At 42.2% G+C, this 17,996-nt stretch overlaps 1 protein-coding gene across 1 annotated transcript in view; it reads right to left on the bottom strand.

Moving 5' to 3' along the window:
- Positions 1-17,996, bottom strand: part of SLC26A8 (solute carrier family 26 member 8) — a 78,322-nt gene that overhangs the window by 16,382 nt on the left and 43,944 nt on the right. Inside the window, exons 8-10 of the mRNA XM_059701847.1 lie at positions 4,118-4,265; positions 2,919-3,032; positions 204-281 (exon numbers count right to left, since the gene is read on the bottom strand). Of these exons, the coding sequence (XP_059557830.1) occupies positions 204-281; positions 2,919-3,032; positions 4,118-4,265 (340 nt within the window). The remainder of the gene's footprint in view (positions 1-203; positions 282-2,918; positions 3,033-4,117; positions 4,266-17,996) is intronic.

The raw sequence follows: 17,996 nt of genomic DNA, 5'->3' as shown, positions 1-17,996 counted from the left end.
GCTGTTCTCTCTATATTATATATAACATCTTATTTGAATCCCAATCCTGAGAGGTAGGTGCTATTATTGTAAAGGAAAGGCACTAGAGAGAGGCCGGGCAGGCCGTGGGGGTGTGCTGAGTGCAGTTCTGCTCAGAGATACCCACCAAGATGCAATCTGGACCTGGGCTTTCTGGGCTTGGTTATTCGATCAGTTCCACTTACATTTGGCAGTTCGTAGAAAAAGGATTCCACCTTCACCATCAGGAGCAGCATCAAGCCTGCTCCTACCAGAGATGCAAACTGAGGAGACAGAGCCGGTTGGAGAGAGACCATCAGGATCGTACTGGTCCCTGCCTGCAACCGAGGCTTCTGCTTGGTGAGAAGCACGTCAGTTTTTCTTAAAAGGAGCTGTATGTGACCATCCAGCATTAAGTGCATTTTTGTTGACCTGACACTGTCAGGTCTTGTCAAAGTGCTAACCACATGCCAGGTGCTCCACCCATCCTCGCTGATGAACGCATGGGTGCTTTCTAAAGGTCCACATTGTCCTCGGTGTTTAATCTTTACTGCCTTAGCCGTTTGCTGCGAATCGGAGTCTCCTAAACCCCGGCTTGCACTCCCTCCTCACGCTAACCCCTCCTTGAACAGTTCAGAAAAGCCCTCGCAGAGCCCTCACTGTCAGCCCTGAAATCACAACCATTCCTCCTCCCATATCCATAAACACCCCTCCCTCTGGGAGCGTGGGACCAGGCAAGGAGGCCAGGCCTTGGAAAGCAGGGCGTGAGGAAAGGAACCCACTCAGGGAGCGCAGGGCGCACAGTGGTCAGGACTGAATAAACAGGAAGACGGACCAGGGACAGCCCAACTGGCCACAAGCCCAGGGCTCTTCACATGCCCTCTGCCATGGGCCTGCCAACATGTCCGGCCCGGGCCATGGCTGGAGGGCTGATAGGTTTGGGTGCAGCCAGTGAAGACAAGTGGATTCTAGATCGGGGAAAACATAAAGAGAAATCCAAATACTTATACAGAGTTTGTACTTATGCCAGACAAAAAATAAAGCTGCCCTGGTGGCCGGTCATGTCTGAGAGGTTCAGAGCCACACCTGAGCTTGTCTGAAGGCCTGGGGAACTGAAGAAATAGGGGAGCTCTTGGGCGGAGTGAATCAGAAGGCCCCAGAGGAAGGGGTGGAGAGGACACCACTGCTGAGGGATGAAGAGGCGGAGCCAGTCTCAGAGGCCTTTTCCCGTCCAGGTCAGAAACCAAAGTGGAGGCTCCAAGGGTAGGGCCGGGGGCCGGCAGCATTCTCTGTCTGAACCAGGATCTGCACTGGGCAAGTCAGGGTCTTCAGGAAGGGTTACCAGCACCCCAGACACATGCCTCCCACCAAGGGTCACTGCGCCGCACAGAGATGCCATTGGCTGGAGGGTGTGCTGCGTGGGACAGCAATGCAGCAGCAGAGAACAGGATGGGGCCATGGGCTGCCTTAGGCAGGCGCTTTGCCCAGCAGGCACTGGCAACTCCCAGGCTGAAGTGAAGGCCTTCTTCCTTCCCCCCATCTGTACACCTCTAACCCCCTTCAGTAGTCCACAGAAGTCCCACTTCCCCCATCACTCTCCTTGCAAAATCTATGGCACTTTTTACTTATTGTCCTTATTCTGCACTTAATTTTACTTGCACTGTGATTTCGTTTTTTCTAATGGTGTGCATCTTTTCTCCCCAAATTTATGCTTGTATACTGAATCAACAAAGTGTGTTGTCAAAAATCACTGGGAGCCGAAACCGGTTTGGCTCAGTGGATAGAGCATCGGCCTGCGGACTGAAGGGTCCCAGGTTCGATTCCGGTCAAGGGCATGTACCTGGGTTGCGGGCACATCCCCAGTAGGAGATGTGCAGGAGGCAGCTGATCGATGTTTCTGACTCTCTCTCTCTCTCCCTTCCTCTCTGTAAAAAATCAATAAAATATTTTTTTTTAAAAATCACTGGGAACTAAAGTCTGGAATTGCCATTTCCATTTCTTCTGATCATAAAACCTTCTCATTATGACTTCAAGTTCTTTCGCCCTTGCATAGAACATCCTTCTTCTTACATAACCCAACCTCCTTTTTTTCTGGCAAAGAGTGGAAAAGGGCTACTCCTTAGCCAGTGTGTCTGGCAGCAGCTCTATGACAACGAAGCTCAGTCCACGTGGACTGATCTGAATGGTCTTACTAGACACACGCTCTTGTCCCTGGCTAATCTTCTGATTTTTATGAGCTTTCGCCTTCTATTTCACAAATTTAGCCATGGAATGTGACACTTTACCTTTCCCCGCTAAAATTTAGTGTCGATTCTTCTGACACTTCTGTTTCTGACCTGAAGAGGGTCTGACCTAGGTAATTTTCTATCATACCAAGGTAGGATGATCGTACATTCCCAAGGCTCATCTAGACAAAGACCTTACTCTCTATCATGAAAGCCCCTTGCCATACCCTTTGAGGAAGCCAGGAAAGTTTCTGGTTTGGCTGCCGTGATAGAGTTGAATTATTGCTTTCCCAGAGTAGAACTAAGAATATATCGCATATATATATATATATATATATATATATATATATATATATATATATATATATATAAAAGTTCATAGGTGATTGTTAGTTCACCTGAAATATTATCTTTTAGGTTACATGGAAAATGGTTGTGTGTTTTTCTTTTGTGTGTGTGTGTGAACTTCTCACATAGAATAAGACCTCTGTAGAAAATGACTTTCAAGTTCCATATTGACAAATACCTTTTAAGACAAAAATCTAAACAAAAATTAAGGCAAACATGAGATCCTCCCCAACAAGTATAACATTAAAATAGCAATGTGATTAAACTAATGTAACCCCTTTCTATGAAAACATATGAATAGACACCAATATTTTTAAATGCTAGAGATCAAATTCTATTTCAGCGTACCTGTTGTCTTCCTCCAGATTTATCCTGGATAACTGTCCTAATAATAGCACCAGTAAACACACAAGATCTGAAAAATGAGCTGACGACATTGCAAATGCCAATGACTATTAAATCCTATAAAGAAATAGCAAACAATTTAGGCCCACTATTTGTTGAAGAATGCTGATTTAAGTTTGAACTGAAGGTATACTGTCTGTTTTTGGTGCATGCGAATAGGTTGTTTATATCATTTCAAATAACACGGACGTGTTCTTAGAAGAACAAAAGGATGGCACATCTGATTTCTGGATTAGGTTGGAACTTCATTTTAGTTAGTGATCACAAGGAAAGCACTTTTTCAAAGTGAGGAAATGAGACTTTTGCCTTATTCTCTCTCTCATGATCACTAGGACTTAGAATGACGGAGAGAACATAGTCCTATTTTTCTCTCTTCCTTCTAAACTATCCTAAAAGTAAAAGTGGGACACCTCATGCATCCATTTTTCCTTTTTGAGTACTAGGGAAAGTACTGAACTCAGAATAGTTGGAGCTATTAAAAAAAAAAAAAAAAAAAAAAAGACAGCCCTAACTGGTTTGGCTCAGTGGATAGGGCATCGGCCTACGGACCGAGGGGTCCCAGGTTCGATTCCAGTCAAGGGCATGTACCTGGGTTGCGGGCACGTCCCCAGTGGGAGGTGTGCAGGAGGCAGCTGATCGATGTTCCTCTCTTATCGATGTTACTAACTCTCTATCCCTCTCCCTTCCTCTCTGTAAAAAACCAATAAAATATATTTTTTTAAAAATAGACAAAAACTATTTTCTGGGAGATTGACTTAATTATATTAGTAGCCTGGTTTTGCTATTCCATATCATTTCTTATTGCACCGCAGAATGTGGTTGACTTCTAAAGACTTGGTGGAAAGGAAGATAAAATTAAAAGGAGAGGAATTCTACTAGCTCAACAACATGATGCCACATGCTATCTTCTTGCATCCCTGCACCGTATCTGTTCTAGGGAAATATCACTCATGCTAATTCAGATGGGTTCAGAACTAAGTGTGCCACACTTCTCAAAAGTCCTTTGGTAGTTACAGTTCAAATTATATTCTAAAAGATTCTCTGGTTACAGAAGAATCCAGTCTTCATGTTAGCAGGAGGCTCAGATTAGAGTACAAAGACTTAAGGGTCAGAGAAAGTAATAGAAAGGCCTGTCCGCTCACCTGGTTGGAATTGACATTATAGTTATGGAAACTGGCAATCTTCTTGCCCAGAAATACAAGCAGTGAGGAGCTCACTATAGCTAAGGAAAAGGCATCTAAAACAATGTCCCGAAGATTATCCAAATTTGGCATTACAGGAAACAGGAATCTGGAAAAAAATGGTGGAATTATTCCTGGAGAGCAGGAGCCATTCATTGGCACCTCCCCCACTTCATCCTTATTATACAGAGCAGGCCTCATGCTTAAAACACAAACAAACAAACAAACAAAACCAACAAGATATAAAAATAATTGAGGTAAGAGCTTGCCAAAACTGCCGGCAAACTAAGCCAAATTACCAAAGCCAGTAGGAGAACATGCTTTGCTATGTTCTAGGTTCAAGGATTCTGCCATGTAGTAAAGAGAATAGAACAGGTAAAACCAAAACAGATGGACAAGAAATAGTTTATACTATTGGAGACCATTAGTAAACAATAGGCAGATATCACATCTAAGATGGTTTATAACTAAACAGCTCAGCGAATTCCCTTCTATTCACATGCAAATCTTTTAGATTTGCAAATATTTTCTCCGATTCTATGGGTTACCTTTTTACTGTGTTTAAAAGTAAAAAGGTCTTTTGATGCACGAAAGTTTTTAATTTTCATGAAGTCTAATTTGTCTATTTTCTTTTGTTGCCTATGCCTTTGGTTACATATCCAAGAAATCACTGCCAAATCCGATGTCATGAAGCTTTTGTCCTGTTTTCTTCTAACAGTTTTATAGTTTAGGCCTTCCATTCAGGTGTTTGATGGATTTTGAGGTAAGTTCTGTATATGGTATTAGGTAAGAATTCCACTTCATTCTTTTGCATGAATATCCAGTTTCCCCAGAACCATTCATTGACAAGATTGTCCTTTCCCTATTGAATGGTCTTGGCATCCTTGTCATTTGACCACGTATGCAAGGGTTTATTTCTGAGCTCTCCATTTCATTCCATTGGTCTGAATATCTGTCTTTATGCTGGTACCACACTGGTTTTAATTATGGTAGCTTTGTGATAAATTTTGAAATTTGAGTTCTCCAACTTTTCAGGATTAATCATTTTCAGGATTGCTTTGGCTATTTGGGGCACCTTGTGATTCCATATGAATTTTAGGATTTATTAAAGTTTCTGCAATAAACCTCATTGGGATTTTGATAGGGATTAAATTGAATCTGCAGATAGCTTTGGGTAGCATTGACATCTTAATAACATCTTAACAACATCTGAACATGGGATGTATTTCCATTTATGTATGTATTCTTTGTTTCATCGATGTTTTGTAGGTTTCATTGTGTAAGACTTTTATCTCCTTGGCTAATTCCTAAGTGTTTTATTCATTTTATTAGGAATTTATTGAGCTTCTTAGATGTTTATATTCATGTATTTCATCAAATTTCGTTTTTTTCAGCTATTATTTCTTCAATATTCTCTCTACCCCATTCTCTTTCTCTTTTGCTTTTGAGACCATGATGTGCATGTTGGTTTCTTGATGGTCTCCCACAGGCCCCTTAGACTCTGTTCATTTTTCTCTAATCATTTCCCTCCCTGTTCCTCAGACTCAATAATTTCCATTGTCTTATCTTCAAGTTCATTGATTCTTTTGACTGCTCAAGTTTGCCTATCTCTACAGCCATGTGTTGCTTAATGATGGGGATACATCTGAGAATGTGTCATTAGGTGATTTCATCATTGTGCAAACACCATAGAGTGCACTTACATAAATGTAGATGGTACGCACCTGGGCCATACGGTGTAGCCTCTTGCTCCCAGGCTACAAGTCTGTACAGCATGTTACTGTACTGAAGACTATAGGCAACTGAAATGGTATTTGTGTATCTAAATATATCTAAATATAGAAAAGGTACAGTAAGACTATGATATAAAAGATAAAATATGGTATACTGGTATAGGGCATTTACTATGAATTGAGCTTGCAGGACTGAAAGTTGCTCTAGGTGAGTCAGTGAGTGAGTGGTAAGTGAATACAAAGGCCTAAAACAGTGGTCGGCAAACTCATTAGTCAACAGAGCCAAATATCAACAGGACAACGATTGAAATTTCTTTTGAGAGCCAAATTTTTTAAACTTAAACTATATAGGTAGGCACATTGTTATTAACTTAATTAGGGTACTCCTAAGCTGGCCTTTGCTAAAAATGTCCTCAATCGGATTGAGGTACGTTCGCTGAGGTCGACCCCTTCCAACTCTCCCATCCACACTCGTCTTGTATACTTGTTCCGTCTATCTCCTTTCGTTCACCCTCTCTATATGTCCAAACCATCTCAACATACCTTTCTCAATCCTCAACACTACATCTTCTTTCACTCCACAACGTCCCCTAAAATTAACTTAATAAACTTTACTTAAAGTTTTAAGTCTTAGTTAAACTATAGGTACGTTGAATAAAACTTGATATCATACTTCATAACGATATTATTTATTGATAAAATTAAATTCCTTACAACTTACCTTACAATATCCATAAAATTAAATCATGACAATGACTGACAAACACTAATGTGAACAATGGCCTTGCATCTCCTTGGAAAGTTTGGGTAAGTCAGGTTTGTATGTTGTTGTTTTTAATTTTAGGCACGATTCCAGGTTCTCATCAATAAGATGACTTCTCAATTTACTCTTGATAAGGTTCATGCTTGAAAATGATTGTTTGCATAAATATGTAGACCCGAATAAGGAAAGAACAGCAAACGCTAGTTTTTTCAGTTGATTATATGAGTCAGGAATACTATTCCAGGTGTTAAAAATCAACATATCTTCCTTCTCCAGGTCTTTCAAAGCAGACCACTTGTGCTGTGAACTAAGTGCACATTTGTTTTTCTCCAATATTTCTATATCAGCACAAAGACGTTCAAATTTCGAGCTCCACAGTTCTTTGTTTTTTAAATCCAGCAATTGCATTTCAAAGTTGCCAATGTCAATATTAAAGGGAGAAGAATTTAATTCTGTTACAGTAGCATTAAGAGGTTTTTTAACAAAGACTAACGTCGCTTTGCTGTTTCTGAATTCCTGAAACCTGTTGAGAAAAGCTTCCCTCATATTTAAAAGTGTTATTTTGAAATAGCAAATGTCAATATCAGAATTATTTTCTTGGCAATGTTTCAACAGGCTTGGAAAGTGAATCAAAGGTTCCCTTTCAAAATCTTGAGCAAAAAGAGATAATTTGTTTTCAAATGAAATAACTTCTTCTAACATCAAAAAAATTGTGTTTCCTTTCCCCTGTAGTTTACGATTAAGCTGATTTAGATGAGACGTAATGTCTACCATGAAATAAAATTTTTGGATCCACTGATCGTTCGTTAGTTCTGGATAGTGAACACCCTTCTCAAGGAGAAATGCTTTAATTTCTGTTAATAAGGAAGCGAAACGTTTCAAAACGTTTCCTCTTGATAACCAACGTACCTTGTTATGCATCAGAAGACCTGCATACTCACTCTCCATTTCAACTAAAAATTCTCTAAAGTTTCAATCGCACTGTACATGCACGCCCACACGTGGTATTTTGTGGAAGAGCCACACTCAAGGGGCCAAAGGGCCGTATGTGGCTCGCGAGCCGCGGTTTGCCGACTACTGGCCTAGGACATTAGTGTACACTACCATATACTTTATAAACCCTGTACACTTAGGTTACATTAAATTTATAAAAAATCATTTTCTTTCTTCAGTGACAAATTAACCTTAACTTACTGTAACCTTTTTACTTAAATACAAACTCATTGTATAGCTATAAAAATATTTTCTTTCTTTATATTATTATTCTATAATGTTTCTGTAATTTTTAAAAATAGTCACCCGAGGAAATGTTTTATTGATTTTAGAGAGCGTGGATGGGGGAGAGAGAGGAGGAGGAGAGAGAAACATAGATGTGAGAAAGAAACACTCATCCGTCATCTCTCACAAGCACCCCAACTGGGGATCAAACCTGCAACTTTATGGTGTATGGAACTATGCTCCAACCAACTGAGCCATCCGGCCAGGGCTATAACATTTTTATTTTTAGATTTTTTAAATTTTTGTAAACGTTTTAGTGAAAAACTAAGACACAAACACACATTAGCCTAGGCCTACATAGGGTAAGATCATCAATATCACTGTTTTCCACCTTTACATCTTGTTCCACTGGAAAGTCTTCAGGGCAATAACGAGCATGGAGCTGTTCTCTCTTATGATGACAATGCCTTCTTCTGGAACACTTCCTGAAGGACCTGCCTGAGGCTCTTCTTAAGGAGGTATTACTCTCTTCAGAAATATGTCCATGGTAGTTCGCTTGGTTTGTTTCTTTTTCATCATAGTTTGACTGTAAGCAGATAATGCACCATGGATATTTCTCTCTATTAATGAAAACCTTTTGGTGTTGAGTCTAGGTCAAGCATGTCAAACTCAAAGGCTAACATGGGCCAAATAAAAAAGGGTTAAGTTTTTGTGGGCCGCAAAAAAACAAAAGCTTCAATTTTCATAGAAACGTAGGTTTATTTCGATAGGGACATGCTGAATACAGAGGGCTGAAATAAATGTGTCATCGTTAACATAAAATAATAGAACATTTTAATAAAAATTAATATTTTGTTTTGAACATTAACTTACCAGACACTGAATAACTGAACAAATTAATAAGCATAACACAAATAAGCCTATTTTTCTGGTTCTCTGAAAGTGAAATATTTTCTGTTGCACACACCAAACAAGTCAGTCCAAGACTAATGACATGGCAATCAGCTGCTAAAATATTCGCTGCTAGTATTAGTGGAGAGAAATGGTGCGCCAGCGCATAAAATGTGTAAGGGAAATGAATGCAACATGATTATAGTAATCAGTCATTAGAGAACATTGTAGTTTGTTATAATCTACACTAATAAAAGACAGACATGCAAATTGATGGTACCTTTGCTACGCCTTAAGCCACGCCCACCAGCCAATCAGAGCAACTATATGTAAATTAACCCAACCAAGATGGCGGCTGGCAGCCACGGAGCTGGAGCATGCGGGAAGCTTGGTTGCCCCAATGATGGAGGAAGCCAAGCTTCCCGCCTGCCACAGCCGGCTCTGAGCTCCACTCAAGGCAACAAAGTTTCAATTATAGAATATAAATAAACCCCAGATACCTGCTTTCAGTCGCCATGGCCACAGAGCTGGAGCGAGCAGGAGGCTTGGGTTGTCCCTGGCGATGGAGCAAGCCAAACTTCCCTCCCGCCCGCCCTGGCCAGCTCTGAGCTCCACTCAAGGCTACAAAGTTTCAATTATAGAAGGTAAATAAATCCCAGAATTTAAAAGAAAAGAAAAGGAGAGGCTGGGAGCTTCCATTGCTGGGGGGGCTTGGCCAGCCTGAAAACAACCCTTAGCCCCTCACCCAGACTGGCCAGGCACCCAGTGGGGACCCCCCACCCTAAACAGGGTGTGGCCAGCCTGAAAACAGCCATCAGCCCCTCACCCAGGCTGGCCAATCCTCCATGGGGTGAGAGGCCCCACTGTGTGTGTGTGGAGGGGGGGGCTTGACCAGCCTGCAAACAGCCATCAGCCCCTCACCCAGGCTGGCCAGGCACCCCAGTGGGGACCCCCACCCTGAAGGGGGTGTGACCAGCCTGCAAACACCCATCAGCCCCTCACCCAGGCTGGGCAAACCTCCATGGGGTGAGGGACCCACTAGGGGGGTGCTTGACCAGCCTGCAAACAGCCATCAGCCCCTCACCCAGGCTGGCCAGGCACCCCAGTGGGGACCCCCACCCTGAAGAGGGTGTGACTAGCCTGCAAACACCCATCAGCCCCTCACCCAGGCTGGCCAGCACCCCAGCGGGACCCCCACCCTGATCCGGGACACCTTTCAGGGCAAACCATCCAGCCCCCACCCATGCACCAGGCCTCTATCCTATATAATAAAAGGGTAATATGCAAATTGACCCTAACAGCAGAACAACTGGGAATGACTGGTCACTATGACACACACTGACCACCAGGGGGCAGATGCTCAATGCAAGAGCTGCCCCCTGGTGATCATTACGCTCCCACAGGGGGAGCGCTGCTCAGCCAGAAGCTGGGCTCAAGGCTGGTGAGCACAGTGGTGGTGGTGGCGGGAGCCTCTCCAACCTCCGCAGCAGTTGGACATCCTTCAAAGGGTCCCGGACTTGGAGAGGGCACAGGCTGGGCTGAGGGACCTCCCCCACCCTGAGTACACGAGTTTCGTGCATCGGGTCTCTAGTACTTTCATATGACTGGCAGTGCAGTAGGTTTGTTTATACCAGTGTCACCACAAACACATGAGTAATGCATTGCATTATGATGTTAGGATGGCTATGATGTCATTAGGTGATAGGAATTTTCAGCTCCATTAGAACCTTATGGGACCACTGCCATATATGCAGTCTGTTGTTAAAATGTCATTATGTGACATATGACTAGTGAATTTTTTATTTCAGTTACTGTGCTTCACAGCCCCAGAACTACCTCTTCCTTCTTTTTTTCTATCTCTATTTTGATATTTTCATTTTATTCATCATTTTCTTGACTTTCTCCACTTTTTCCTTTAGTTCTTTGAGGATCTTTAAGACAATTATTTTAAAGTCTTTGTCTGGTAGATCTGTCATTGGGTCTTTTTCAGAATAGTTTCTGTTGATTTACTTTTTCCATTGAATGGGGCATACTTCCTATTTCTTTGTATGCCTTGTGATTTTTGTTGAGCACTGGATATTTGAATATAATAATGTGGCAACTGTGGAAATCAGATTCTCCCCTGTCCCATGGTTTGCTGTTTTTGTTATTGTTTTGTTGTTGTTGTTATTGTAGGCTGTTGCTGTGCCAAGGATTAGCCTGAGTTATAAATTTAAGGTCTTGTTTGGTCTTTTCTGAGTCATTTTCTGCGCATGTGTAATTTTCTAATTTTTCCTGAATATGTGGGTTTGTGAGTGGGTGTTTTTTTTATGTCCTAATTTTTCATGTCTGACTTCCAAAAGGGGGCACAAAAAGAGGAAAAGGAAAAAGGAAAAAAGGGAGTCCTGGCCCTTTAGATCCCATGGAAGTCACTTCAGCCAGAGGGGGAGGGGCTTGCAACAATGCAATTTACCATCCAAGCCTTTTTCTGGAAATTGTAAGCCTTCAATAGGCTCTGGAGTTCCAAAATATAACTTAGGTGCTTCCTAAACATATGATTAATATTCAAAACCTCCCAAATGTCAGACAGATTCTGCCAGTGCAGTGGTTTAGGTGGAGGGATGGATTCCTGGTGCTTCCTACTTTATCTCCCAGAATCCTCTCTACCATTCTATTGTTTTGAAGTCACCAGAATTTTCAGACTAATTCATTTTGCTGGTAGTCCTAGTCACCTAATTCTACTAAGTCAATACATTGTTTCTATTAAGATCATATCATTAAAAAACATTGCCAAACACACATAACCATGATCAGAACTTTTCCCCAGGTATATCTCCTACCATTATTAACTAGAAAACTCTCCTTGAGACAACAAGCTTTCTTCTTTGCCGGTACTATCATCATATTACTGACTAGAGAATGAATGAACATCCTAATTTGTATAAGAACAGATGCTTGTCTGTTTGTGTACAGGCTTAGTAATGTTGCCCAGATCATCTGTTAAGTCAGCTTCTTTGTGGTAAATTTTAGGCTATGATTTCTTAGGGGGTCAGAGTCTATGTTTGGGTTCCTTTTATATGTAAGCAGTATAGTACCACTCACAAATGTTTGATCTTTTATTTTAAAAGTGTAAAATTTTCAAACATTTTCAAAAGAAAGGATAGTATAATGAACCCTGGTATACCCATCACTCACTTTCAACACAACAATTTATAACCAATCTTATTTTATTTTAAAGCAAATCCCAGGTATTATATAGGTTTAATTGTAAATATTTCAACATATCTCTCTAAAAGATGTACCCCCAAAATTGTTACAAATTTCTTAATATTATCAAACATATAATTAATATTCAAAATTTCTCAAATGTCTCATAAATATCTATTTTACATGTTCAAATTAGAATCCAAATAAGGTCTATACACTAAAATTGGTTGCTAAGTCTCAAATCTCTTTTAAGTTATAGATCCCTTCTTCATATCTTTATTTTTCTTCCCTGCAAATTTTTTGTTAAAGAAACCTAGATGAACAAAATAGGTCCAGAGATGGAAGCATGGAACACACTGACAGATCTCAGAGGAAAGGAGACGGGGTGGGGAAGAGATTAACCAAATAACATATGCATACTAGTGGTCCAGTGCATGAAATTCGTGCACATTAAAAGGGAATTAGAGGAAATATTTTAATATTGCTCTTTGCCCTTACTCTATAATAGAAGTGTCAGAGATGAAAGAAAATTAGTAAAATGTATATGAAAATCTCCCTCCAGAGTCTGAGGTGCACCGCGGGACCCAGAGTCAAGTCCCCGCCCACCTGCACATGCCTCGAGAGACCCAGACCCAGCTGGCCCCACCCCCGTCAAGCCCCACAGGGCGGGGGGCGCAGCCTCAGGTCCCCTGTCAAGCTGCACTGGGCAAGGGGTGCAGCCTCAGGTCCCCCATTAAGCCCCGCTGGGCGGGGGGCACAGCCTCAGGTCTCCTGGGCTGGCACCGGGACAGGGGGTGAGGCCTCAGTTCCCTGGCCCTGGTGCTGGGCAGGGAGCACAGCCTCAGGTCCCCTGGCCCCAGTGCGAGGGCATGAGGGCATGATGACCATTTGCATATTAGCTCTTTATTATATAGGATATGCATAGCCCATAGTCATAGACAACATTACTGTGAAGGCCTGGGGTGAGGCAGGAGCCAGATAGAGGCGGGCAAAGCGGGGATATCTGTAATACTCTCAACAATAAAAAGAATTATATTTTAAAGAAAGAAACCTGGCCATAGGTCCTATTAGATTTCCCCACAATCTAGATTTTGCTGATTGTATTCTTGTGTTGTCATTTAACATATTCATCTCTTCCTTGTATTTCCTGTAAATTGGTAGTTAGCCCTTAAGGTTTGGTCAAATGTGGGATTTTTGGTGGGGGCAAAAATGCTTCACAGGAGAAACACAATGTCTCATTGTCATTTTAAAGATATTTGACATAAAACATTATATTAGTTTCAGGTGTACAACATAAGGATTTGATATTTGTAAATATTGTGAAATGATCACCACAATAAATCTAGTTAACATCTGTCACCACACATAATTACAGTTTTTTTCTTGGGATGAGAACTTTTAAAATGAACTCTCTTAGCAACTTTCAAATATATAATACAGTGTTATTAACTACTAGGGGCCCGGTGCACGAAGATTCGTGCACTGAGAGGGGGCGGAGTAGAGGGGGGTGTCCCTCAGCCCAACCTGCACCCTCTCCAATCTGGAGCCCTCAGGGGAGCCCTCTCAAATCCGGGAGTTTCTGTCTGCTTTGCAATCATATGAGTGAATTGTCTGAGACCCCCAACCCAGTTTGGTTTGTTGCTCACAGAATAATAGAGGTATTTTTTTTTCTTTGCTCCATTGGTGGAGACTTCCTGGAAGTTTTAGGATATCTTCCCTTTAATTTTTCATAGGCACTCTGATTTTACTTATGTCTCTCACTTTTGCTTTCCCTCCATCCCAACCACAACAGTAACTTGCTCCAGGCTCACTTTGCTCTAGTGCAGGGGTTCTCAACCTGTGGGTCGTGACTCCTTTGGGGGTCGAACGACCCTTTCACAGGGGTCGCCTAAATACATCCTGCATATCAGATATTTACATTACGATTCATAACAGCAGCAAAATTACAGTTATGAAGTAGCAATGAAAATAATTTTATGGTTGGGGGTCACCACAACATGAGGAACTGTATTAAAGGGTCGCAGCATTAGGAAGGTTGAGAACCACTGCTCTAGGGTCTAGGACAGTGATGTCAAACCTTTTGAGCTCGGCGTATCAGCATTTTGAAAAACCCTAACTTAACTCTGGTGCCGTGTCACATATAGAAATGTTTTGATATTTGCAACCATAGTAAAACAAAGATTTATATTTTTGATATTTATTTTATATATTTAAATGCCATTTAACACAGAAAAATCAACCAAAAAAATGAGTCCATGTGTCACCTCTGACACACATGTCATAGGTTCGCCATCACTGGTCTAGGAGATCTGTCTGCCACCAGAACTACGATTCCCAGCATTCCTGGTGCTCCCTGCACTCTGGGCTTCTGCTCTGGGCTTCCGCTTCTGGTCCTGGGGCTGCCACCAAAACTACGATTCCCAGAATTCCTGGTGCTCCCCACGCTCTGGGTTTTCACCAACTGAAGGAGGCATGTCCCCCCAAGCCTCCAGCTCTCCTGCTCTCCTCTGTGTATGTAAATTACCTGCCATCTTTGTCAGGTTAATTTGCATACTCACTCCTCATTGGCTGGTGGGCGTGGCTTGTGAGCATAATGGAGGGACAGTTAATTTGCATGTTTCTATTTTATTATCCTACTAGAGGCCCGGTGCACAAAAATTTGTGCACTTAGTGGGGGGTGGGGGAGTCCCTTAGCCTGGCCTGTGCCCTCTCACAGGCTGGGACCCCTTGGGGGATGTCCACCTGCTGGCTTAGGCCCACTCCCTGGGGGATCAGGCCTAAGCTGGCAGTCAGACATCCTTCTGGCAGCCCGGGAGCCCTTGGGGGATGTCCACTTGCCAGTGGGGAGCAGGCCTAAGCTGCAGTCGGACATCCTTAGTGCTGCTGAGGAGGCAGGAGAGGCTCCCACCACCACCGCTGTGCTGGCAGCCATCAGCCTGGCTTGTGGCTGAGCAGAGCTCCCCCTGTGGGAGCACACTGACCACCAGGGGGCAGCTCCTGCATTGAGTATCTGCCCCCTGGTGGTCAGTGTGTGTCATAGTGACCAGTCATTCCCAGTCTTCCTGCTGTTAGGGTCAATTTGAATATTACCCTTTTATTATATAGGATAGAGGCCTGGTGCACAGGTGGGGGGCCAGCTGGTTTGCCCTGAAGGGTGTCCCAGATCAGGTTGGGGGTCCCGCTGGGGTGCCTGGCCAGCCTGGGTGAAGGGCTGATGGCCGTTTTCAGGCTGGCCATGGCTACGGGCCAGAAGCAGGTATCTGGGATTTATTTATCTTCTATAATTGAAACTTTGTAGCCTTGAACGGAGCTCAGGGCCAGCAGGGCAGCCGGGAAGCTTGGCTTCCTCCATTGCCGGGGGCAACCCAAGCCTCCTGCTCACTCCAGCTCTGTGGCCGCCGCCATCTTAGTTGGTTTAATTTACATATTTGCTCCTGATTGGCTTGTGGGTGTGGCTTGTGGGTGCAGCGGAGGTATGGTCAATTTGCATGTTTCTCTTTTATTAGATTAGATATAGGATAATCACCATGCTGTATATCTCCAGGACTTATTTATTGTATAACAAGTTTGTACCTTTTGACTGCTTTCACCCATTTCACCACTCCCCACCTCTCACTACCAGCAACTACCAATCTGTTCTCTGTATCTATGAGCTTAGTTGATTTTATTTATTTTTTTTTAGATTCCACATATAAGTGAGATCATACAGTACAGTGGGGCCTTGACTTACGAGTGTCCCGACTAATGAGTTTTTCGAGATATGAGCTGTCTCTCAGCCGATTTTTTGCTTTGAGTTGCGAGCTAAAATTCGGGTTACAAGCCAGTTTCAGATACCCCACCGCTAGTTGGCGCAGTGAACGTCACAGTGAACGCCACAACATCAGTCCAGCATCACGTGTCTCACTTGTTCACTTTAATGATTTGACATACGAGTAATTTGAGTTACGAGCTCCATCACAGAACGAATTAAACTCGTAAGTCAAGGCTCCACTGTGTTTGTCTTTCTCTGACTTATTTCACTTAGCATAATGTTCTTAAGGTCTATCCATGTTGCAAATGGCAAGATTTCCTTCTTTTTATGGCTGAATAATATTCCATTATGTATATACTAGAGGCCCAATGCATGAAATTCATGCAAGAGTAGGCCTTCCTTCTCCGACTGCCGGCACTGGCTTCCCTGTGGCACCCAGGACCCAGGCTTCCCTCACAGCCCAGCTTCGTCCAGAAGGTCGTCCGGAAGGATGTCCAGACTAATTAGCATAGTACTCTTTTATTATTATAGACTAGAAGCCTGGTGCATGAAATTTGTGCATGGGAGGGTGGGTCCCTCAGCCTGGCCTGCACCCTCTTGCAATCCGGGACCACTGGCATCTAACCGCTAACCTACCTGCCTGCCTGATCACCCCTAACCACTCTGCCTGCCTGCCTGATGCCCCTAACTGCTCGCCTGCCTGCCTGATCACCCCTAACTACTCTGCCTGCCTGCCTGATGCCCCTAACTGCTTGCCTGCCTGCCTGATCAGCCCTAACCACTCTGCCTGCCTGCCTGATGCCCCTAACCACTCACCTGCCTGCCTCATTGCCCTTAACTGCTCGCCTGCCTGCCTGATCTCCCCTAACTGCTCGTCTGTGAGCATGATCACCCCAACCACCTCTTCCTCGGCCCCCACTACCCCGGCTTCATCTGGAAGGACGTCTGGAAGTCGTTTGGCTGTCTGGTCTAATGAGCATATTACACTTTTATTATTATAAATACCACATTTTCTTTATCCATTCATCTATCAGTGGATACTTAGGTTATTTCTATGTCTTGGCTATTGTAAATAATGCTGTAATGAACAGTGGTTTCATTTCCTTTGAATAAATACCCAGAGGTGGAATTTCATGATCATATAGTAATTCAATTTTAATTTTTTTGAGAAACCTCCATTTCTACCATCAGTACAAAAGGGTTCCCTTTTCTCCACATATTCACCAATACTTGTGATTTCTTGTCTTTTTTATAATAGCCATTCTAACAGGCGTCAATGATATTTCATTGTGGTTTTGATTCTCATCTCCCTAATGATTAATGATATTGAGTACCCTTTCATGTATCTATTTGCCATCTGTATGTCTTCTTCTCCTTTTTTTTTTTTTGTACGTCTTCATAGGACAAATGTCTATTCAGATCCTCTGCCCACTTTTAAATAAAATTGATTTTTGTTTTTTTGCTATTGAGTTGCATGAGCTCTTTATATATTTAGGATGTTAACCCCTTATCAGGTATATGACTTGCAAATATTTTTTCACATCTGAAAGGCTGACTTTTTATTGTTTTGATGGCTTCATTTCCTGTGCAGAGGTTTTTAGTTTGATGTAACCCCACTTGTTTATTTTTTCTTCTTTTGCCTTTCTTTTAAGAGTCAGATCCAAAAACATCATCACCAAGATCAATGTCAAGGAGCTTATTGCTTATGTTTTCTTCCAGGAGTTTTATGGTGTTAAATCTTAAGTTTAAGTCTTGATTCCACTTTGAGTTAATATTTGTGGTCCAGTTTCATTCTTTTGCATGTGGTTGTCAAGTGTTTCCAATATTAATTATTGAAGAGGCTGTCATTTCCCCATTGTACATTCTTAGATCTCTGTTGTAAATTAGTTGCTCATATATGCATAAGTTTATTTCTGAGCTCATTCTATTGCTTTGATCTATGTCTGTTTTTATTCTGATACCATACTGTTTTGATTACTATAACTTTGCAATATAGTTTGAAAGCAGGACGTGTGATGCCTCTAGCTTTGTCTTCTTTCTCAAGATTGCTTTGGCTATTTGTGGGTCTTTTGAAATTCCATACAAATTTTAGGATTGTTTATTCTATTTCTGTGAAATATGGCATTGGAATTTTAATAAGGATTGCATTGAATGTGTAGATTGCTTTGGGTATATAGACATTTTAATAATATTAATTCTTCTAATCCATGAGCATGGAATTTCTTTTCATTTATTTGTGTCTTCAATTTTTTTTGTCAGTGTCTTATAGTAGTTGTCAGTGTACAAATCTTTCACCTC

Source organism: Myotis daubentonii, chromosome 6 (assembly GCF_963259705.1).
Source record: "Myotis daubentonii chromosome 6, mMyoDau2.1, whole genome shotgun sequence".
Classification (NCBI taxonomy): Eukaryota; Metazoa; Chordata; class Mammalia; order Chiroptera; family Vespertilionidae; genus Myotis; species Myotis daubentonii.
This window is presented reverse-complemented; position numbering and strand designations above follow the sequence as displayed.